The 23,541-nt window shown below is 36.4% G+C and overlaps 1 protein-coding gene across 9 annotated transcripts in view; it reads left to right on the top strand.

The window, feature by feature from the left end:
- UBR2 (ubiquitin protein ligase E3 component n-recognin 2) overlaps positions 1-23,541 on the top strand; it is a 123,789-nt gene that overhangs the window by 73,793 nt on the left and 26,455 nt on the right. For 6 of the 9 annotated variants that reach the window (XR_016394612.1, XM_089918706.1, XM_089918705.1 and 3 more), the window contains 19 exons: positions 40-101; positions 969-1,079; positions 2,118-2,183; positions 3,470-3,592; positions 3,730-3,793; positions 4,745-4,929; positions 7,146-7,198; positions 8,118-8,220; positions 9,454-9,502; positions 10,263-10,417; positions 12,131-12,233; positions 15,034-15,143; positions 15,249-15,329; positions 15,665-15,843; positions 16,577-16,776; positions 18,822-18,915; positions 19,721-19,882; positions 21,397-21,500; positions 22,208-22,286. Coding sequence is in view for 8 of the 9 variants with exons in the window: in XM_089918706.1 (XP_089774832.1) it covers positions 40-101; positions 969-1,079; positions 2,118-2,183; positions 3,470-3,592; positions 3,730-3,793; positions 4,745-4,929; positions 7,146-7,198; positions 8,118-8,220; positions 9,454-9,502; positions 10,263-10,417; positions 12,131-12,233; positions 15,034-15,143; positions 15,249-15,329; positions 15,665-15,843; positions 16,577-16,776; positions 18,822-18,915; positions 19,721-19,882; positions 21,397-21,500; positions 22,208-22,286 (2,083 nt within the window). In the remaining variant the exon portion in view is untranslated. The remainder of the gene's footprint in view (positions 1-39; positions 102-968; positions 1,080-2,117; positions 2,184-3,469; positions 3,593-3,729; positions 3,794-4,744; positions 4,930-7,145; positions 7,199-8,117; positions 8,221-9,453; positions 9,503-10,262; positions 10,418-12,130; positions 12,234-15,033; positions 15,144-15,248; positions 15,330-15,664; positions 15,844-16,576; positions 16,777-18,821; positions 18,916-19,720; positions 19,883-21,396; positions 21,501-22,207; positions 22,287-23,541) is intronic. The other 3 variants (XM_022581904.3, XM_022581905.2, XM_089918707.1) reach the window with 2 other exon arrangements.

The following is a 23,541-nucleotide window of genomic DNA, read 5'->3' as shown; positions in this document are numbered from 1 at the left end:
TCACTTACAGAAATACTTTTTTATTTGTTCTCCATGCAGGTTTGCATGTATTGGTAAGCAAAAGTGAAGTGGCATATAAATTTCCAGAGCTCCTACCTCTAGTAAGTAGTGCTGACATTTAAAAGTAGGTATCTATTACAAACCTCCAGTTAGATAATAAGTCATGGGAATATAATATCCAGCATAAGGAATGCGGTCAATAATATCATAACAACTTTGTATGGAGACGGATGGTTACTAGACTTATCACAGTGATCATTTCATAATGTATGCAAATATCAAATCATTATGTAGTACACCTGAAACTAACATAATACTATACATCAACTATATTTCAGCAATCAACAAACAAATAAATAAAAGTAAATATTTACTATGTTCTACATACTTGAAATCACTTTGAAACAAACTACTAGGGTTCTCCAGAGAAACAGAGCCAATAAAGAGTGAGTGAATGAGTGAGTGTGTGTGTGTGTTTGTGTGTGTGTAGAAGGAGAGAGAGATTGATTTATTGTAGGGAATTGACTCACACAGTCATGGGGCTTGGCAAGTTTGAAATAAGCCCGGCAACCTGGCAGGCTAAGAGTTTAAGAGTTGATGTCACAGTCTGAAGTCCAAAGGCAATCTGGAAGCAGAATTTCTTCATCCTTGGGGAAGCCTCAGTCTTTTCTCTTAAGGCCTTCAACTAATTGGATGAGGCCCACCCATGTCATGGAGAGTCATCTGCTTTACTCAGAGTCTACTGATATAAATACTAATCACATCTACAAAATGCTTTCACAGCAACATCTACATTGGTGTTAATCAAAAATTGGGTACCATGGCCCAGCCAAGTTGACACATAAAATTAACTATCACACGAACATACCTTAAAGTAATTTTGACTTGTGTTTTATATAAAGCTTCCATCCGTATAAACCAATCTTCTTTATTGAGTTGAGATTTTTGTGGTTTTTTTGTATACACAGAGTGAACTTAGCCCACCCATGTTGATAGAACACCCTCTTAGATGCCTTGTTTTATGTGCCCAAGTACATGCAGGAATGTGGAGAAGAAATGGTTTCTCTCTTGTAAATCAAGTAAGTGTTTTTTAATTCTACGAAGAGTTTTCAGTCCATTCTTTACCTTCTATGAAGGTTATAATTTTCAGTGTACTTAGTCACTGAAAGTCCTCTATATTAAAACTGTTTGTGGCCCCTGGAAACGAACCTTAAAAGAATTTTTTTTAAAAAACTGTTTGACAAAAGAAATGTAACGTTAAACCAAAAGTTTTTTTAGAGCTTTTATTCATATTTTGTTAAGAAACAATATCAAAAGTAGAAATGAGCTTTATCTTCACTTGCAGTCATTTTTAGAACAAAGTTGGATATCTTTAAAACATAAAAAATCTGGATTTCAATTACTTAAATTAAACTGGGTTAAAAGATAAAAGTTCTGTTAGTATAGCTCTGAAATTGAGGTTTTAATTTTTAAACCTCACCAAGGCTTGGTATAGGACTTTTCAGTTTTTGATAGGTATAATAAATCTCACTGAAAGAACTTTATTAGGAGACCCAGAAAGTTGGCTGCAAAATGTGAACCATAGAGTGACTACTATAATCTGGAGATTTCTAATTAAATAATCTCTACTAAGATAGCATTAACTGCTGGGGAAACCACATTACGTGTGCACATTTGCGTGTTCATGCTCACATGCACAAGAGTCATGTGCTCTTTTTTTTTTTAAATAAATTTATTTATTTTTGGCTGCGTTGGGTCTTCGTTGCTGCACGTGACCTTTCTCTATTCATGGCGAGCAGAGACTGCTTTTTGTTGCTGTGCGTGGGCTTCTCACTGCAGTGGCTTCTCTTGTTGCGGAGCACAGGCTCTAGGTGCTTGGGCTTCAGTAGTTGCGGCACGTGGGCTCAGTAGTTGTGGCGCACGGGCTTAGTTGCTCTGCGCCATGTGGGATCTTCCCGGACCAGGGCTCGAGCCCATGTCCCCTGCATTGGCAGGCGGATTCTTAACCACTGTGCCACCAGGGAAGCCCCCATGTGCTCTTTTGGTGAGTGGGGAGAGGAGGGAACTGCACAAATAAAAACCTGTTTACGCAATATAATTACTTTTTTTTTTTTTAGATTTATTACTACCACAATGTGAAATGCAGACGTGAAATGTTTGACAAGGATATAGTAATGCTTCAGGTAAAAAGCATTAAATTTATAGGTTGTGGGGAGTTTTTCTTCTTGTTATTTCCACAGGACCCAATCATTTATGATCACTCTCAAATCTATAACTGCAGCCTAGCTCTTATCTACTAAGCTCCAAACTCATATGGCTAACAGCTGATGGAACATTTACATCTAGTTTCCTGGACACATCTCACAGTTAACACATTCAAAATAACTCCTCTTGTGTCCTCCATACCTTCTTCCTATCTTTGAGGTTTCCCTACCTTAGTGAATTATTCAACAATCTGTAGTTATTAGAGTCAGAAACCTGAAAGCCATCCTTTCTTCACTGTCGTCTGATTGAAGATCCAAATCCCTCAAACTGATTTTCAAGGCCTTCAGTACTTAGCTATGTTTAAAATTCCATGAATTTGTCGTACTCTCCCTTAAGTCTTAAAATCTGCACATTTATTTCTTTTGCTCCCTAGATTGCCCACCCCACCCGCTTCCTTTTCTGTTTACCATGTATAATATTTTCCTGCGTGTCTTTGTGTTTAGAGTCACTTTCTCCAGGAAGCCTTCCCTGACACACTAAAATGTGGCTTTGTGTCCCTTTTGGGAGGGCCCATAGCATGATGCTTATCCCCACCATAGCATTCATAAGTCTGGATTGTAGTTGCCTATTTACTTTTCGTCCCCTACACTAAACTGTGGCAACTCTAACTTGTTCCTTTTTATGTCCATTTTACATAGCACAGTGCTTGTCACAAAGTAGTGTTTCCATATTATTGCTGAATGGATTTAGAAATTATAGAAAAAGTTACAAAATGTAAATTTCAAAAAAAAAATTATTGGTTCAAGATAAATTAAAATTCAAGTTGATTGAGAAGCTATACAAGATAATATTTAAAAGCTGTCATTTCATTTATTACTAAAAATTAGTTTGAGTTCTTGATAAGAGTTTAATACGATACATATTTTTTTAAATGCTAGAAGTTTTATTACCATACCACATTTCTGTCCGTACACCTGGCAGTGGTAAGATAGCCCTGACACAAATCTTTGAACTGAATTTATAGGGATTATGACATGTGGGTTTAGCGAGTGTTTTGTTTTGATTTGTTTTACCAGCATAGATCCCTGTCCACACTTGTAGCTACCACAAGTAGAGATTGGGGCTAAATGGGTTTTCATCTTTTATTGGAATTGATGAACGAGTTAGCTGCTTCCTCTTGTGCAAGCCAAAATATCTCTCACTAGTTGTTTAGTAGCCCTTTTGACCTTCCTCTTTTCCTTTATCTCAAACATTTTAAAAAAAGACAGGTGTCTCCATGATGGATCCAAATCATTTCCTGATGATAATGCTTAGCCGCTTTGAACTTCATCAGATTTTCAGTACTCCAGACTATGGAAAAAAAATTAGTTCTGAGACTACTCATAAGGTAAGAGCATGCTTTATGAGACCACAACACACTGTTAGAGAAGCATCTTTCATTCTTTTTGGTTATTTTGATCATCTGAGGTAATACAGTATTCTTATTATCTATGAACTTTCTCCCACTATCCCCGATTGTTACAGGATTTAGTTCAGCAGAACAACACTCTAATAGAAGAAATGCTATACCTCATTATAATGCTTGTTGGTAAGTTTGGATCTTTTGGAACATTTATGTATTATATTGACTTTTGTGGTATCAAATAGTTTAGAATCTGAGCTGTTTCCTCTATTTGAGCAGTTACTCAGTTTTAAGGGAAGGAGATGAGGGTGTCTGTTTTTAATCTCCCTTCTGGTTACTGTAATGATGAGAGAAACAGCACTGTGGTCCTTTGGAAGGAGAGAGGACAACTGTTAAAGCAGGATAAACTAGAAGACTGTGTTGGGAATAAAATGGGGGACAGGAGAATTTAGCAAACAAGAATAGGATATTTAGGAGCCATTTACAGTTACTTTATATCTTAGCTATGTTTTTCTCCATGGTTTTGTGGTACAAAAGTGTCCTCTTGACTTCAGATATGAAAATTCCAAGTTAATAGAGACCTATGGCTAATAGACACAGATTTTTTTTTCTTATTACCTAAATTTTCAGCCCTGTTGCCTCCATCTTTCCTATTCTTTTATCCTTTACTTTCTCCCACCTCCCGTACTATTTCAGTCTCTCTACAGTCCATAGAGCAGAGAATCCTCGCTACTGTCAGGAGGTAATACCAATGAAGAAGGTCTCAGAAGGTGATATCTTATTTGCCACTAGATAAAAGGACAAAGGAAGGCTCTCCCTCCTACCTAGGCTGCTAGTACAGCTACTGCTGTACCAATTCTTGACTACTTCAAATCCTTTCCCACCTTCTGATCCCATTCTTTCAAAACAGCAACCAGAGTTCTCTCTCCGTTGCTGAAGACTACACTCACCTGTTGTGTCAGAGACTCACAAAGATGGTTAAGTGCTGCTCTCACCCTACCTTGTTGCCAGACCAGTCATTGCTTTCCCATTGCACAGAAAGAAAAATACATTGTGTTGCATGAATTATAAATATATATCACTTATAAGTATTATGATTGTTAAGTGTGTGTATATGTACTTATTCACTGTTGACAGGAGAGAGATTTAGTCCTGGAGTTGGACAGGTAAATGCTACAGATGAGATTAAACGAGAGATTATCCATCAGTTGAGCATCAAACCTATGGCTCATAGTGAATTGGTAAAGTCTTTACCTGAAGATGTAAGTACCTGCATTTTAAGAAAAGAAAATTATGGAAATCCTTCCCTACCTACCAGTCTAGTATGTATAGATTTACTTCTCTGTACCTTTTCCATAATTGTAAAAACTACAGTTCTAGAACATGTATAACTCTAGTCACTCTCATTAGAAATAATTAGAAAAAGAGAATACTAGGGACTGGGAGTGGAAAGCAGCCTAGGAATAGAATCATTTACGATGAAGCCTTGAAAGAGATAAGGATGCTGAATAAAAGAAAACCTGTTCCAGGACTTCCCTGGTTTCACAGTGGTTAAGAATCCACCTGCCAATGCAGGGAACATGGGTTTGAGCCCTGGTCCAGGAAGATCCCACATGCCGTGGAGCAACTAAGTCCCTGCACCACAACTACTGAGCCTGTGCTGTAGAGCCCGTGAGCCACACTTACTGAGCCCACGCACCGCAACTACTGAAGCCTGCACGCCTAGAGCCTGTGCTCCGCAACAAGAGAAGCCACAGCAATGAGAAGCTTGCGCACCACAACGAAGAGTAACCCCCACTCGCCGCAACTAGAGAAAGCCCACGCACAGCAACGAAGACCCAACGCAGCCAAAAATAAAATTAATTAATTAATTTTTTTTAAAAAAGAGGAAAAAACCTGTTCCTCGGAATGGAATTTATATATCCATTAAAGAGGGGTTTTTATAGGGTGTTTAAGTACAAAGTTGCCATGGGTAGAGATAACACTTTATAACCTAGAAATATCTACTCAGCTGTGTTGACTAAAGTTTGCTAGAGTTTTTTCCTTCTAAAGCATCCAAAGACTATGCTAAGCCATCTCTCTCATTTTGGTGAATGTAAGCTAATATTCATATGGGCATTCATAGATTCAGTTGTAACTATTTTTCCTGCCAGGACCTTAAGTTCCTCTGCCACCTACTTTTCAGCCCTGGGGCTTTTCAGAAACCCAGGTTACAGTTGTGAAAGGACTTTATTTTCATCGAGGCTTTTCAAAATGTTTTCCCGAATTTGAAACATAGATCAAAACTCTTAACCTTAATGTTCATTCTTCTGGGATTTAAACCTTTATTTGTTGCATTGTAATACTTCTCTTAAACTTCGTATTATTTCAAACTTGAAAAACTTGAAACATCTATAGAAATAGAAAACATAGTATAGTGAACCATCTCCAGCTTCAACATATGACCAATCTTATTTTATTTATACCCCAGCCACTGATCTCTACACCTTCACTGGGTTATTTTGTAGAGAATACCAGGTTTACCATTTCATCTATAAATAGAATTGTATATATCTAAAACAGTGGTTCTCAACCAGGGATGGTTCCCCCTCCCCCGGGGGGGTGGTGGCATTTGGCAATGTCACTACTCAGGGCAGGGTTTGTGATGCTACTGGCATCTATTCAGCAGAGGCCAGTATACTACTAAACATCCTACAATGCACAGGACAGATTCCCACAACAAAGAACTATCTTGTCCAAATGTCAGTAGTGCCAAGGTTGATCCAAAAGATATGAGCTTTTAGAGAAACCTATGCATATGCCAGTTATCACACCTAAAAAAAAATAATGATTTTTTAATATCACTGAATATCTAGTCAGAATAAAAATTACATGTACTTTTTTTAATAGGTCTTTGTTAATGGACTACTTTTGCCATTTCTAGTTGTGTATGCATGCACTTTTTAATGCAGGAAATGAGGAAACAATTACAGTTTCATTTAGACCATTGGAATAAGGAAGAAATAAAATTTAAAACAGTATTTTAAAAGTGTAACTGCCTTGTGCAAAGTGATGGCATCTATATTTACCAAACATTTTTGGCCAGAGAATATTTCACGGAATTCCTATGAACAGCTTGTCGTGAATGGGATATGATTTGGGAAATGATGTTTTAACAAAAATAGATAAGAAATTAGTGTAGCTATTTCACAAAATACTGCAAATATATAAATTTTAAATATAAAATTTAAATGTTATGTGTACTTTGTGTTTTTATTTTATTCCTTTTGAAAGCTGTCACCTTGATTCCATATGGTAGTAACTTGTTTTTAATTATGTCAATCTGAATGAATGTTAGCTTACCAACTGAATTTCCCCAACTGCCTATTAATCATTATGTTTACTATGGAATCCTCATTTGTAAAAATCGGGAGAATAGTATATCTGCTTTATACGATTGCTGCATGAAGCTTAATGAGATAAAAGCACAATGCTCAGGAGTGCTAGCAGATATTATTATTAACATGAAACACACTTAATTTGTTTCCTGTACCTTTAGGAGAACAAAGAAACTGGCATGGAGAGTGTAATTGAAGCAGTTGCCCATTTCAAGTGAGTTTATTTTCTGCTTTTTCTGCTTTTTTTATTTTCTGCTTTTTACTGAAAAAAAGGGCTAAATTTTATACATTAATTTTTCTTAGAGTGTTTCCCTTGATGGAACTAAGAATAAAATTGTTGTTTTCAGAGAGTGACAACCACTTTCAAACATATAATTCTGAACTAGATTTCTCACTGACATTTCACTTTTATGATCTAGCCCTGCACTTAGCAACTTGAAGTAGCTTTATGAGAGTTTTCAGTTTTCAGGTGTTCCCTAGCTGATAGTTTCAGATAATTGAAACTAACCTGAGCAGGTGATCTGAGTAAATGCATTGTGCTTTCTTTGTTTCCATTTGAATGTGCCACCTAAGTTGTGGGATAGCCTCTGAATAATGCTTTCTTCGGTGTCCAGTGTGTTGCCCAATCAGTAAACTATCAATAGTCTATCCCCTTAAGGTTGTTGAGGCAGTTTCTTAATTCTGCTTTTTCTGTGCTCCTCATTCCAATGGCATTGTCTTTATTTTTGCTGATTTTAAAAACAGTACATATTTTTAGGGAAAATATAGAAAAAATTATAGAAAAGATTCTCTAAACCCTAAAATTGCATCTGCTTTTTTTCACTTGGTAGAACTTATCACAGACATCTTTACATGTCAAAGTATACAAGTTAACATCAATTTTAATAGTGTCCAGTTGTTTGGAGATGTCATAATGTGTGTAACCTGTCCCCTGTTGTTAGACTTTAAATTGTTGTCACTGCAGTGACCGTCACATTCACTTGTGCAGTTAGAATAAATTCAAGGTGGACATGCTAGATAAAAACGCACATAAAGCTTTGGATGTAGATGATTAAATGAACCCACAGAAAGTAGTTCCAGCTTACATTCACCAACAGTATATGAGATTGAAGAATTTTTTTTTTCCCCCAAAGGAAACCTGGATTAACAGGACGAGGCATGTATGAACTGAAACCAGAATGTGCCAAAGAGTTCAATTTGTATTTCTATCACTTTTCGAGGGCAGAGCAGTCCAAGGTAATTGAGAAAATTAAAAGTGTACTGAGAAGGGGTTGCTTGGAGTTTTTTTGTTTTTATTTTGTTTTTTCCTAAACAACTTTTACTACTTTTCACAGATTGAAAAAGGACACATTTTTATTGTAGGAAATTTGGAAAATATGAAAAGGTATAAAGAAGAAAGTACAGATTACCTATACCACCACGTAGCATTTGGGGTTTTCCCTTATTTTGTGCATACATAAAAAAGATCTATATAATTATATGCATACCCACACATATCTAATTGTATGTATTTTATTGGCTTTTGAAGACATCATCAACGTGTATTCTAATCAGTTAACCTATTTTACACTCATTTCAGAATTGCTAGTACTTAACATGCTTTTCCATGGTGACTTAAGGAATTTTCCTGATCATTCTTAGTGGGTTAAATTTTGCCTTTTAGCAGTCTACTCTTAAAAATAAGTTTTCAATAAATGGCAGTAAATGAAACTTAAACATGAAGCTTTTGTTTATTAGTTTTCTGGGGGTTTGTTTTTGTTTTTGCTTTTTTGAAGTATAGTTGATTTACAATGTTGTGTTAGTTTCTGGTGTACAGCACAGTGAATCAGTCATATATATATATTCTTTTTCAGATTCTTTTCCCTTATAGGTTATTATAGGATATTGAGTATAGTTCCCTGTGCTATACAGTAGGTCCTGGTTGGTTATTTTATATATAGCAGTGTGTATTAGTGTTTGATGCATGAAATAAAGCTCAAATCTGAATAAGTTTTTGGTTTTGGTTGGTGCATGTTTCCCCTGCATTTTTTTTTTTTTTTTTTTTTTTTTTTTTGCGGTACGCAGGCCTCTCATTGCTGTGGCCTCTCCCGTTGCGGAGCACAGGCTCCGGACGCGCAGGCTCAGCGGCCATGGCTCACAGGCCCAGCCGCTCTGCGGCCTGTGGGATATTCCCAGACCGGGGCACGAACCTGTGTGCCCTGCATCGGCAGGCGGACTGTCAACCACTGCACCGCCAGGGAAGCCCTTCCCCTGCATTTTAAATCAAGAAAGAATCCACTTGGGGGGATTCTCTTAGTGGCAGGGGGAAATTAACCTTGATACTAATTTCGGGGGAGTTGCAAAACTAAGGATAGAAATCTTCTAAAATCAGAAGTTAGTATGGCAAAGATTAACATATATCAGTAGTTTTGGATATTAAATTGTTTCATGTTACTAATTCCCTGTCCAAATTACATTCATTTTTATTAGGCAGAGGAAGCCCAACGGAAATTGAAAAGACAAAATAAGGAAGATACAGGTATTTTTAATCTTTCCCAAAATCTCGTTTCAGTCTCTTTTACGTGTTAAACATTGTTTTCTATTGACTATGATGATGATTCTTAATGAAGTGGTAGATTTAAATACAAGCTTTCTTAGTTGCGTCACATGGGATCTTCCTTGCAGCACACGGGATCTTTCATTGTAGCACGTGGGCTCTTCGTTGTGGCACACGGGCTTCTCTCTAGTTGTGGCGCACAGGCTCCAGAGCGTGTGGGCTCAGTAGTTGTGGCACGCAGGCCCTCTAGTTGTGGTGCCTGGGCTCTAGAGCATGTGGGCTCAGTAGTTGCGGCGCACAGGCTTAGTTGCCCTGCAACATGTGGGATCTTAGTTCCCCACCCAGGGATCGAACCCACGTCCTCTGCACTGGAAGGCGGATTCTTGACCACTGGACGCCAGGGAAGCCCCATGAGTGAACTTTCAAGGGCTAATAAATATGCTAATGTAGACATAGTCTGTACTGAGTCACCTTTGGGTTAATGGTTTTATCTCGGACCGTAAGACATTTCTAGGGAAAAGAAAGGCCTTCTTTTGTACTACTGCTACTTACACAGCTGTTTTTATGCATTTGACTGACCTGAGAAGGTAAAATACAGCTTTAAGATGTGTGTAAATGAATATTCTTTGAAGACTATCAAAAGTATGTAACAAAGGGATAGTTTTTTGCTGTTTTTTTTGTTTGTTCATTTGTTTTTTAAAGGATGTTCTACAAAAGAATCCAATTATAACTTTATTTTCAGCACTTCCACCTCCAGCTTTGCCCCCATTCTGCCCTCTGTTTGCAAGTCTGATTAACATTTTGCAGTCAGATGTCATGTTGTTAATCATGAGAACAGTATTGCAATGGACTGTAGAACATAACGGACATGTCTGGTCTGAGTCCATGCTGCAAAGGGTAAGTTTGAAGACATTTATCATTTATATTTTAGTGGTCTTGCAGTAAAAACCAAAATACAAAATACTCCTGTCAATATCTGTACACAGGAAACTTAGGATAAAATGTAGTGTTAACTTAATTCGAAATATAGTATTTTGTTACTGTTTGTGTCTGACCATAAAAATGAGAGCCTGGCAGATTTTTTTACACCACATGGTTGTGGTTACCTTGGTCTTGTTGGCAGATCTGCTCTCATTGACTGGTCCTGATATGTCTTTGTTTATACAGTACTCTGATATTTGTATTATGTGTTATCTTCGCATTTGTTTTTACTTAATTCTCTTTAAAAACCTCTGAGTTCATTAATACTTACGTTTTGCACTTGAAGAAATTGAAAGTCAGAGACTTACGTTCCTATAACTAATTAGTGACAAGTCTAGAACCTTGTTTGTATTTTACTTTATAGATTTAATGTAAGTCATTCATAAATTATTATCTCATTAAATTCACGTAATACCCCTATGAGTATCAGTAGATAGTTTTTCCACTGTATAGATGAGGAAGGCAAGTTTCAGTGAGATAGACTCGTCCATGTTACCCAACTAGTAAGTAACATAATAATAATACTCAGTTATTAGCCTACTCTGTGCCTTATTCTATGCTAGGCACTTTTATGTACCATATTTGTAACCCTCAAAACTCTAGAGGAAAGCTTTTTTTTAATTTTGATTTTGAAGATGATGAAGTTAGGCTTATTGGGACTTGAAAGCAGTGAAGCCAGAATTCAGATGAAGGTGAGCCTTCCTCCAGAGCCTTCCTTCAAATTACTGTTCCTTCCATTGTCTCAGCAGGCTCAAGTATCTCATTGGCTAAGATATTTGTATATGTATACCCTCCTCCAGTTTACAAACATACACTTAAAATGCAAAAGCATGGAGTTGCAGTATGCTGGAGACCATCAGTATTAAATGAGCAAAAGATGTATGGGAAATGATGGAGAAAAGAGGAATGAACATCATTTATCTTATATATGCATTTGCTTTATGTCATTCAGGCTAACTTAGTTCTTCCAAGTCTAACAACCACAGTAGCCCTATGTGTAGGGAACGATACAGAGACACCACATGCCTTATCTCCTTCAAAAATTGGGGAGCAGGATAAAGAACAATAAAAGTGCAAATAGATTAGTGTAGTTATATTCTTAGAAGTCTAGTAAGGAATTTTTCATGAGGTATGCTGAACATCTTTATAAATGATATGGCATTAGAGATAAATGTGTGTCTCTTAGATGATTAAAATTTTTAGTCCTTAGAGAAATTGAACTAGGAGTATTATAGATTAGATCATTGCATGATAGATGATTTCAGGTCTAATTATTTGGCCACTGATTCTTAGAATCAGTGATTTTTAAGACTGTAGTGTAGGGATGGAATAAAACTGAAAATTATATGGATTGCTGGTCACAGCTGTTAGTAATTTTAACTTAGCCTAAGAATTTGCAATTGAATTTTATTCCTAGCTGAAATAGAAATTTTTGTTTCCTTGCTGAGAATTCTTTATTAGGAAATGAACTTTAGAGTTTGGATTTCATGAAAATTGGTACTTCGAATTATTTTTTACTGCACTTAGTGTTTAATAGTTTATCTTTTTTCAATAGTGAATTTTTTTTCTTATAAAAATATGTACTTGATTTTTGTTTCACTAAAAGTTACAAAACATACTGTATTTTAGGTGTTACATTTAATTGGAATGGCACTACAAGAAGAAAAACAGCATTTAGAGAACGTCACGGAGGAGCATGTAGTAACGTTTACCTTCACTCAGAAGATATCGAGTATGTATACAGTTTTTACTAAACTAACTCAACATGTCCGTGATTTTTAAATGTAGTATAATCTCTTTTATTTGATCATATAAGTTTTAAGTAGGTTATATTGAATCCAAATTTCTGAGACTGTCTGTATTCACCTGTGTATTATATCAGATCCTGTGTACTATATCAGATCCTGATACATATTTATAAAAATACTTAGGGCCTACCCATACTTTAAAAACATAAATTTTAATTCATAAACAGGAAAAAGTAATGAGGATTCCTTAGTTTGAAATCAGTATAGCACATAAATTTAAACTCTAGTATATACTTTTAAAAACACAGAGTTTGCTATTAGGATTTCACTTTTAAATTGTTGCTATTATCTTATAAAAAGTAATGAAAATAAGAAAATTAGCTATAGAGGATTACATTTTATATAAAGTAATGTGACTTTTTTTGAGAAGACCAAAGAAATATTTTTTCTTGCTTTTTAATATTAAAATTTCAAACATACAGACAAGTTGGAAGAGTTGTACAGTAAACATCTATATACCTGCCACCTAGATTCAGTAGTTAGTGTTTTGCTCTGTTTGCTTTATGTTTGAACACTTTTTTGAACCATTTGGTTTTTTGTTTATTTATCTTTTGGCTGTGCTGCACAGCATGCAGGATCTTAGTTCCTCAACCAGGGATTGAACCCGGGCCCCCTGCAGTGGAAGCACAGAGTCCTAATCACTGGACTGCCAGGGAATTCCCTGAACCATTTGTTTCAGATGTCATAATACTTCATCTCTATATAAAAACGTTTCCTTTATTAATTTTCAGAATAAGCAGTTCTAATAGGTACCTGAAGCAGTGGCAACTGTGAATCTTTTTGGTTTGCTTACGTTTTTTTGTGGTTCTTTTGTTTTTTAATATTACTCATGGGGTTTTTTTCAGTGTTTTATAGTCAGTTATAATCAATACTCCTTTTGATGCTCAAACTGTGCCACTTCTGGGTAGTGGGAGTCTGTTCAATTGGCTCTGTGTCCTTTTGACCCAACCCCATTAGTATTTGAGCACCACCTTGCTTTCTGGCACAAAAGGTGTCTGAGGCTCATCTTGTACTTTACCTGCTCCAGACCTGCAATCAGTGATTTGCTGAGATGCTTAAATGAATTTGTGGTGGTATATTAGGAGTTTCTGAATTCCTTGATTGCAAGGGAGTATTTCTGTAACTTTGTTTAGTATTGTGCTCTCTGCCATTTCTTCCTAAAAGATAATGACTGTGAGAATACTAGGTTCCACTGGGGGATGAGGAGGAATAGTCCTGGTTGCTGCTAAATCTCTATTTTTCCCATTTTGCCCACATCCAGGTAAGTGGGAGGAAGAAGGGGAGCTGTCTTTCCCCACTGAAGACTATGTTCTTGGGTGCCAGCCTTTCCCAGCTCTTTTCTCTGCCAGTGTTTCTTTCTATCGATTAACATTAACATTGTATCTGTTGTACATTCTTTATCTGCAGTTTTTTTACTTTGGGATTACCACACAGAAAACTCCCTAATTTCATTTCATCTCAGGTTCTCTTTTGCTTCTTTCTTTTTCTTTCAACAATCATCATTTTCTCTAGACAGTCCTCCTATTTCTCTTTAAACATTTTATATAATTAAAACAAACTATTGGAACTTCTGTGGTGGCACAGTGGTTAAGAATCCGCCTACCAGTGCAGGGGACACGGGTTCAAGCCCTGGGCCAGGAAGATCCCACGTGCCATGGAGCAGCTAAGCCCGCGAGCCACAACTACTGAACCCACGTGCCACAACTACTGAAGCCTGAACGTCTAGAGCCTGTGCTCCGCAATAAGAGAAGCCACCACAATGAGAAGCCAGCACAGTGCAACGAAAAGTAGCCCCCGCTCGCCGCAACTAGAGAAAGCCTGCACACAGCAGCAAAGACCCAGTGCAACCATAAATAAATAAATAAATACATGCGTACATACATACAAACAAAAGACAAACCATTTAGAGACAGATCCCTAATCCACAGCTACCGAATTTCAGATCTGGAAGAATATTAAAGATCACATAGTTCAGGGAATTCCCTGGCGGTCCAGTTGTTAGGACTCGGAGCTTTCACTGCTGAGGAACTAAGTTCAATCCCTGGTCGGGGAACTAAGATCCCACAAGCCATGTGGCACAGCCAAAAAAATAACAATTAAATTAAATTACATTTTTTAAAAAATATCACATAGTTTGGTCTCTTACCCTCTTAGGAAAGAGTAATATTTTGCCAGAAATGTTTCTTAAATCAAAATTAATAATTGGATATTTCCAACTATAAAACTAAATTAGCTAATACTGTATTAAATGTACTCCTGAGAGTAATAGACTTTTGTGTCTTTTTCTCAAAATAAAAAGTAATCCATAGAGGAAGAAATTTGTTTTATTTTGAATCTAGGTTTTCATTAAAGAAAAGGTCAAAACAAATAGATACACGTTATATACACATGGACTCCTATAATCCTGATTCATTTTCTTAGACTTGTAAAATCTCAGGTAGACCTTTCAGCTGGGTTTTTATTTAATTTTGCTAGAGGCTATATTAAAATAATCATTTGGTGTAAGATGTCAGTTTTGAATGATTAAAGCATTCTAGTTGTTAACAACTTGTTTGTAAAATACAAATATGTCACATTTCGAGAGGTATTGAAAATTTCTAAGTTGAGCTGTAATCAGATGATGGGCAAATGTTATAAGCAACTTCATTTATCTTCTTGTGCATAGTAATAAGCACTATGAAGTCTTAGCTGTTGTTCGTGTGCCCTTTTTTTCTTCTGCCTCAGAACCTGGTGAAGCACCAAACAACTCTCCTAGCATACTAGCTATGCTGGAAACACTACAAAATGCTCCCTACCTAGAAGTCCACAAAGATATGATTAGGTGGATATTAAAGGTAAAATTTCCTGCATCACTCTGCTTTTTGTGAGAAATACTAAATGTTTATCTTTAAATTTTTATAATGTTTCATAGCTTCAGAATAACGATTTTTTTTTCATAGACTTTTAATGCTATTAAGAAGATAAGGGAGAGTTCATCCACCAGTCCTGTGGCAGAGACAGAAGGAACCATAATGGAAGAGGTATAAGATGTAAAGTGTGGTAATGCTGAAAAATTGTGGCAAGCTCACTATAAACAATTAAATTTATCTGCATTAAGTTGGTAGTTGATGTTATTCACAAACATGTAAAACCCAAGAAGTGTGCCACCATTTGTTTGTAGCTGTCTTTTTGGACTGCCTTTTTTTTTTTTTCTTTTAACATGTTAGGTTGATTAAGAAATCTTTGCTCTTCGTTTATAAAAGTGAGATTATAGAATAGTTTTTAATTAGTATTTACAATAAAGATGTTTCTGCTTTGGGGGAAAAAAATATGCATTTAGCCTCTAATGGTCTAATTAAATGAAGCGTAATTTCAGAGTTCGAGAGACAAAGACAAAGCTGAGAGGAAGAGAAAAGCCGAGATTGCCAGACTGCGCAGAGAAAAGATCATGGCCCAGATGTCTGAGATGCAACGGCACTTTATTGATGAGAACAAAGAACTCTTTCAGCAGACATTAGAACTGGATGCCTCTATCTCTGCTGTTCTTGATAATAGGTAAAAAATAATCACAATTTTTGAAACTCTTGACCATGGTTCTCAACTGAGAAAGATGTTTGGTTTTTTTTCTTTATAAGTACACTTAATTGTAGAATAACTTAGAAGAGTTGATAAATTTTGTGACCTCGTAGTTAGAGGACTTAATCTTAGAAATCTGAGTTTATTAGCATATGATTATGAGCATGTCTCTTGACTATAGATAAGAGAATTCATATGTATGCTTAAAATGTAAGTTATACAGAAGACCCTTGAGATTCATAAAAGAATGAATACACTGGGCTCAGTTATCTTCGTGTCTGGCTTATGTGTTGCATATTGGATTGCTATGAGGATTGAAGGAGATGGCTTTGATACATATGAAAGACTTGGGTCTCTCAAATCAAGTCATCAAAACTGTGTGTTTTAGGGACTTCCCTGGTGGTCCAGTGGCTAAGACTCTGCGCTCCCAATGCAGGGGGCTTGGGTTCGATCCCTGGTCAGGGAACTAGATCCCACATGCCGCAACCAAGACTTTACATGCCGCAACTAAAGATCCGCACGCCTCAACAAAGATCAAAGATCCCACGTGCTGCAACTAAGACCCGGCACAGCCAAATAAATAAATATTTTTTTAAAAAAACAAAAAACTGCGTGTTTTAAATACATTTCTACTTACCTAGAATCTACTGTTTTATGATTCTATAGAAACTTCTTAGGCTCATTAATTATACTCCTAACCTTTTTATTCCAGCCCTATGGTTTCAGATATGACTCGTACAGCATTGGGCCCAGCACAGACTCCGGTCCCTGAACAAAGACAATTTGTTACCTGTATATTGTGTCAAGAAGAGCAAGAGGTCAAGGTGGAAAGCAGGGCAATGGTCCTGGCAGCATTTGTTCAGAGATCAACTGTATTATCTAAAAACAGAAGTAAATTCATTCAGGATCCAGGTAAGTCATAGCTATATCCTCATCCTCCCTATTAATAATGACTGCCACATAGTATGGTAGGTGATATACAGAGATTTTATTAACCTAATAATAACTGTAGGTTTGGTGGTATCTTGAGCAGGTAACTTAGATAGGAATTCTTCACTTGACAGATGTGGAAACACTCCAGAAGGTTAAGTATTATGCCTGAATTACGCAGCTGATAAATAGCAGGGATTCAAAAGAAAGCTGTTCTTTGTTTCATTAACTACTTTGGTACTTAACAGTCTTTCCCATTCTTCGCATTTGTAAAGTCCAATAATTAGTTGACACTTAAATAACAATAACTATTTTATCTCCATAATTATTTTATCTCATAGATAGATCCAGGGTGGAATCCCTTGGGAACAGTGGTGTGAGTCACCCCTGTGAGAAGCTGTCCTTGAGCCAGATTCTCATTTAGATTATTGAGATAGAGATTACCATGCAGTGCAGGATGTTATTCAAGAGAGTCTTGGGATAAACATGGAATGGAGGGGAAGGAAGCAGGTTTGCGCAAAGGGAGAAGTTGAGCTATGATGCAGTCCCCAAAAGACCTTAACCAACCCCATGGGATCTCTGGAGCTGAATGGCCCTTCAGAGGTGTCCCAAGTTGGGGCAAGGGGGCTAGGTCTTTATACCCTGACACTGATCAGTGACTGGTTGTGGCCTACCTCTGGAAAGAGGTGTGACTGGTTGTGGCCTACCTCTGGAAAGAGGTGTGACTGGTTGTGTCCTGCCTCTGGAAAGATCAAAGTAGTGTGACCCTGAGCAAAGTCCCTTAAAGAGGGATAACAGTTGAGTGCTCTCTTCTAACAGCTGAGGGAGTAAGTCATTCATTCCTGCAGGGGCTTCTGGGCTGCACCTTATTGTGTCCACCGCAGATACTTTTATGTTTCTACTCTTACATTTGTTTATGTGTGCATATGCCTCAATGATACCAGTAAACTTCTTGAGAGTAGGAACTGTGTTTTAATTTCCAAAGCACTTATTTAGCCAGTGCTTTTCACATTGTATGATTGGAAGGAGGTTTGAGAGACCACTGGTAAGTTTGCCTTTTCTCTATAATGAAAGTCTTCACAGTGTGGCTCTCAAGCACCCTAGTTAAGATACATTGGTCAGCTTCACCTTAAGAAATGATCATTTGTACTAGGCGATTTACAAATTTTATTCCAGGCTGAAGATAAAGTCACCAATTGTATTTAGTACTTGGCTATAAGTGGACTTTTTTAATGCTTTCACAATTTATGTCATAAAAGATTTTCTTTATGCTGTGAAATTTGTACTGTTCTATTATATAAAGCAAATTAAAACTTGAGTAATTTAATGTTAGGGAATTTCTAAGATTATACTAATTTATGTAGAGAATTCAAGAATTCCCAAAGAAGCCAGCTACCCACTTTATGTTTGTCTTCATTTTTCATCTCTTTTAAATATAAAAAATTAGTACCAGAGCAGAAGACTGTCTGAATTGCCTGTTTTTCCCTACTCTGGCCTGGGCTGCTGTCCCAGATATTTTGCTGCAGCTTTGACTCTGGTATAGTAATTATGGCTAGTCTCTGCATGATTGTCTTTAGGCAGATTCTCCTCTACTGCCAGGACATCTTTTTTTGTTAGAGATCATTGTGACCCAGCTGCCCTGAAGGTATTAAAGACCTCTCCCTGAAGAATATCCCTTTTACCTCAGGCTCAGAGCATTTTCGGGGAATAGGAGTCTCTCAGTGCCCTGAAAATGTGAAATGTTCAAAAGATTAGATGTACTTAAATACGGGATCCCAGTTTCAGTTAACAATTCAGGGATGTTTCATTAACTTGCTCAGGGTAATGAAAATTAGAGAGTCCTGTATTCTGAATAATCCGGGGTCTTGCATAAATTATTGGTATCTCAAATCAAAGGAATAAACTAGCATATCATTTGAAGTTTACAGACCCTTAGTAAGGATTTCACAGTTTAAAGTTGTACATTTGTTATAGGAATATTAAATGCTTGGTTTTTCGCTTTGTTTTTTGTTTGTTTTATAATGCAGAAAAATATGATCCATTATTCATGCACCCTGATCTGTCTTGTGGAACACACACTGGTAGCTGTGGGCACATTATGCATGCCCATTGTTGGCAAAGGTAATTTATATTCTTAATATTAGTCAAGAGAAGCTTATCCAAAGGCTCAAAATTAAATTTTTTAATAAAGGAAATTCCATTCTAGAAAAAGGGAGAAAGAACTAAAGATGTTTGAAGAAGAAAACTCCGTATTACTGCCTAATAAATAACAAAATTAATTTGCTTTGTCATTACATTTAAAGGAGTGACTTAGAAACTTCATAGTATATCAGATGTATTTTTTAATGTGGGGATCTAACAGACTAGATGAAGTAAAGGATTTTTACAGTGGTATAAGCCCTAGAAATATGTCTTTCTTTGGGTCCAGGGTGAACAACTCTTGATTCTGAAGATGCTAGTGCTTGTCTGGTTAGTTCCTAAGATTGTCATGGCTCCCTGAGCTAAGATGGGATAACTTCAAACTTATTCTACTTTGGTGCTTTCTATGCTTCCGCAAAACCAACAAATCAGTGCTGTTATCCTAGTGCTCTGCTCATTGAGTTGTTATGAACTGCCCCTAGTAAGTAGTCACCAGCACTGGGGGAGTAACCGCAGAGCACTGGGACCAAGAAATATGCTACATTGTGAATGATTGTTTGCAAGGCAGTCTTTTTTTGATTCTCCTGTTTTAGAACTCTTAACCCGTTTTGGTAATTACATCAACTCAAAATTAGAGTATCACTGTTAAAAATAATTCAGGTCATTTCAAGATTTTAATTTTTAGATTTTTTTTGTGGAAACAAATTATTTAAAATGTTGAAGCTTGTGGCTCTCATTTTTAAAAATTACCATTGTTTTTGATACCTCATGTTTTCTAATTGTAAAGGTATTTTGATTCCGTTCAAGCTAAAGAACAGCGAAGGCAACAGAGATTACGCTTACATACAAGCTATGATGTAGAAAATGGAGAATTCCTTTGTCCCCTTTGTGAATGCTTGAGTAATACTGTTATTCCTCTGCTGCTTCCTCCAAGAAATATTTTTAATAGGTAAGTTTTGGCTCATAAAACCTTTATATCAAAGAACTAGTTTCCTTTGAAGGTAATGAAATAATAAACAACAGCTGGGTGAGGAGATCACTCTAGGTAAAATGCATAATGTTTTCCAGGTACTTTCCAAACTTTTTATTTAGTTATTTCTTCTAGCTGACCTATGAAATACGATTTTGGTTTTTAGAAAGGAACAGGCTAAAATTTAACAGTTTCTTGGTCACCTGTAAGCACTATAAAGGATATAAAGTTCTCATGTGTTCATGAAAACTGTCTCCTTTATTTCTAAGACCCCACTTTAAATATCTCCCTCATACGTTTTAAGAGATGCTCAGTAAATTGATAGGGGGAGAAGGGGCAGCTCAAACTGACATTTTTGAACATACTAACAATTAAATATAATTTTTTGCAGTTTACTGGCCAATTCAAAAATTGGGCCAAAAAGTAAAAATCTGTTAGTGTATTTAAAATGCAAAGTTTTTGTCATTTCATAATTTTTAGTGCACTTTTAGTTAATAGGAGTATTAGACATACTCATTTCAGATATGAATTTGATAGTGTCTCCTCTTCAAACCTGACCTTTGTTACTCAGTTTATGGTGTCTGTCTTACATTCACAAATACTAATTTGAGTTTTGTGAATATGAATCATCTGTTTATTTCTGTGCTACTATTTGGGTTTAAATAAAGCAGGGTCAGTTTTTTTCTCTTCGATTTTAGGAGTTAAAACCATGGTGTCTTAGTCTATGCTACTACACAGTGTTCTTAAAATACCATTAGATGTGCATGTAAGCTCATGCATTTTAATCAGAAAAGCATATCATGGTGCTGACTTATACCTGCATTTGAACTGGTAAAGAAATTAGTCATTGTTAGATTAAGAATTCTCTGCATGTAAGGAGAAAACAATCACTTTGTGGTTCAGGTTTTGCTTTTTTTCCCAGGAGAGTCAGTTATGGCACATTTGTTAAAAGAACACAGGCTGTGGAGTCTGATATAGCTGGGTTTGAATGCCACATCTGTCCCATATATGGCCTTAGTCAAGTAACATAGCTCTAAACCTCAGTTTCCTCATCTGTAAAATGGGGACAATAATATAACCTATTTCATTAAAGATTCTGAGGATTAAATATAATACTGTAAAATGCTCACAACATAATATATTGCTTGCAATATAATAAGCACTCAATAAATAGTGTCCGTGGTGTGGTGATTATGATATTTAAGAAATACTAATAAATTCCAGGACCAAAAAAGTGAAATATTTGACAGATAATTCAATATGGTGCTAATAATTATCAGCATCATATTGACGAATAATGTATTATTTCCATTGGTAAATACCTATTCTGACTTTTTAAAAAGCAACAAATTTTCCCCTAGGTTTTTTTATTGTTTTTTTGTTTTAATATTTGAAGTGTGTCTAAAATATACCTGTGATCATTTAAGGAGTCTTTTTTGTATCTTAAACTAAGCAGCAACAGAATACTAAACACTCTCTATAATCTTTTCTAGCAGGTTACATTTTTCAGACCAACCAAATCTGACTCAGTGGATTAGAACAATATCTCAGCAAATAAAAGCATTACAGGTTCTTAGGAAAGAAGAAAATACTCCTAGTAAGTTCTGATAACCTGCTTTCATTTTTCCCTAACGTCTGAAACCGTTGGGAAATACAGTTTCAGAATAAATTGTTTTAAAATATTTTAAAAGTGAAACCTCTCACTTTAAAATTTGACTTTCTCTAATTTTCTTTGTCTTAATGAACTAAATTTGAATCTGCTACATTACTCCTTATTCCTTGAAAACACACAAGCTCATGTGAAGTTTATGATAAATACTTCTTACTTACTCACCCATTTTATTAAAGAGCTTCTGGGGGTGGGGGAGATGTAACTGAGTATGGAAGAGCTGGCTTTATTCTCTGTGGGCTGACTCACTATATTGTTGGCATTACCAAAGGCTTCCCAAGTTTGATAGACATGCACTGCACTTCCGACCTTGAGGGAAGACAGTCTGAGCAGAATTTATACCTTTGGTTTATAAGGAAACAAAACGGCATACTCTTCCTTTTCTTACCTTCCCTAGCTACATTCCAGTGGCTTTACTTTGAGGAGAAGCACAGGTGACTGAAGAAGGTACCTAGGTCATCCAGAGCAATAGTGTTTCTCATGCTTTGAATGTATATTATACTGGTTTTCATTAATGGGAATTTTTCCCATTTTTTAAAATTTCTTTGACCTAAATTTAGAATGAAATTTATGACTGAAATTTATAGAAATATTGTGGACTAAAGAATAATAGTATAAAATGCTTGTTTCTGTAGATACTGCCTTATCAAAGAATTTAGAAAATGTGGATGAATTGCAGCTCCCTGAAGGATTTAGGCCTGATTTTCATCCTAAGTGAGTATATTATTCCTTTTAAATTTGGCCCACTTGAAATGAAAAATTAAGTCAGCAGTTAGTAAGAATATCGTTTGTCAAGTTAGGGAGCAAAATGTTACAGGACACTGATCTTGAATTCTGAGACTTAAGAATATTTACTGCAGGTGTATTGATAAAAACCTATTAACTACATGGCATGTTTAATTCTCACAAACCTCTCCTAGTCTATGTTCCTGACTCCCTCCTACACCCCTTGATCTGGCTCTCCTTGACAACACCTCATCAGTACATCTAGACCTAAGGTGCTCAGCTCCCCCACCAAAGCCCATGCTTCCTTCTGACTTCTGTTTTCTATTTATGGCCCCATCAACCTCTTAGTAACTCAGGACCAAAACCAGAGTGCTTGCAGCCTAATTTTACCCATAGCCGGTAAGTTACAAGGTATAACCCAGATTCTAGAGCTAGACTGCTTTTGTTCAGTTCCAGCACCACTGCTTATAAGCTCTGCAACTTTGTGCAAATTGCTTGACCTCTCTGTACCTCACTCAGTTTCCTCATTTGTAAAGGGAAGATAATAATATCTACCTCATAAGTGTTATAAAGATAAAGTGACAATACATTTAACGTTACCTGGAAGCTGTGCCTGGCAAATACTAAATTACTCAGTAAAAATACTACTGGAGGGCTTAACCAGAAAGAACATCAGTCCTGTGCCTCTCACATTCCTCCTCCCTATCCCCAGTCCTGTCATTTTGTTTCTTCTGCTACGTACTTCCATATTTCTAATTAAAATGCTTAATCAGCTGTGTCTTGATTTATCATTTTTTTAAACAGTGTCTTTCTGTTGACTAGTAATATAGGATTCAACTTTGACCTCTACCCTATTCACTATTCCTCGCCAGCCTACCTTTAGAGTTATTTCACAATTTTTGGTTAAATCATTTGTCAGTTTTTATATTATAATTGTTTCTACTGATAAGTTGTGTGGTAAATTTTCCTTTCTTATACATTTTGTTTTCCTGTGGTTAATAATTACCTTATTTTTTTCATATACTTGGTTTTCTTTGTATATAATACTTTTTTTCCCCCTAAACATTTCAGTAGACCTGTCAGATGCCTAGCAGTAGCTATCAGTGCTCAGATTCATCAGATGATCTTCCTTCCTGGAGCCCTCCTCCCACAGCCTTGGCCCTCCCATGCCAATCAGGACAGGGCACAGCTGTCACCCTAAGACTTCCCCTAGCCCTGCTCCTCTTGTTTGCTGGATCTTGTA

The sequence above is a fragment of the Delphinapterus leucas genome, chromosome 10 (genome assembly GCF_059928025.1).
Source record: "Delphinapterus leucas isolate spDelLeu-1000000601 "Yukka" chromosome 10, BTC_Dleu_Yukka2, whole genome shotgun sequence".
In the NCBI taxonomy this organism is placed as follows: Eukaryota; Metazoa; Chordata; class Mammalia; order Artiodactyla; family Monodontidae; genus Delphinapterus; species Delphinapterus leucas.
The sequence above is the reverse complement of the archived record's forward strand: the minus strand, read 5'-3'. Positions and strand labels throughout refer to the sequence as shown.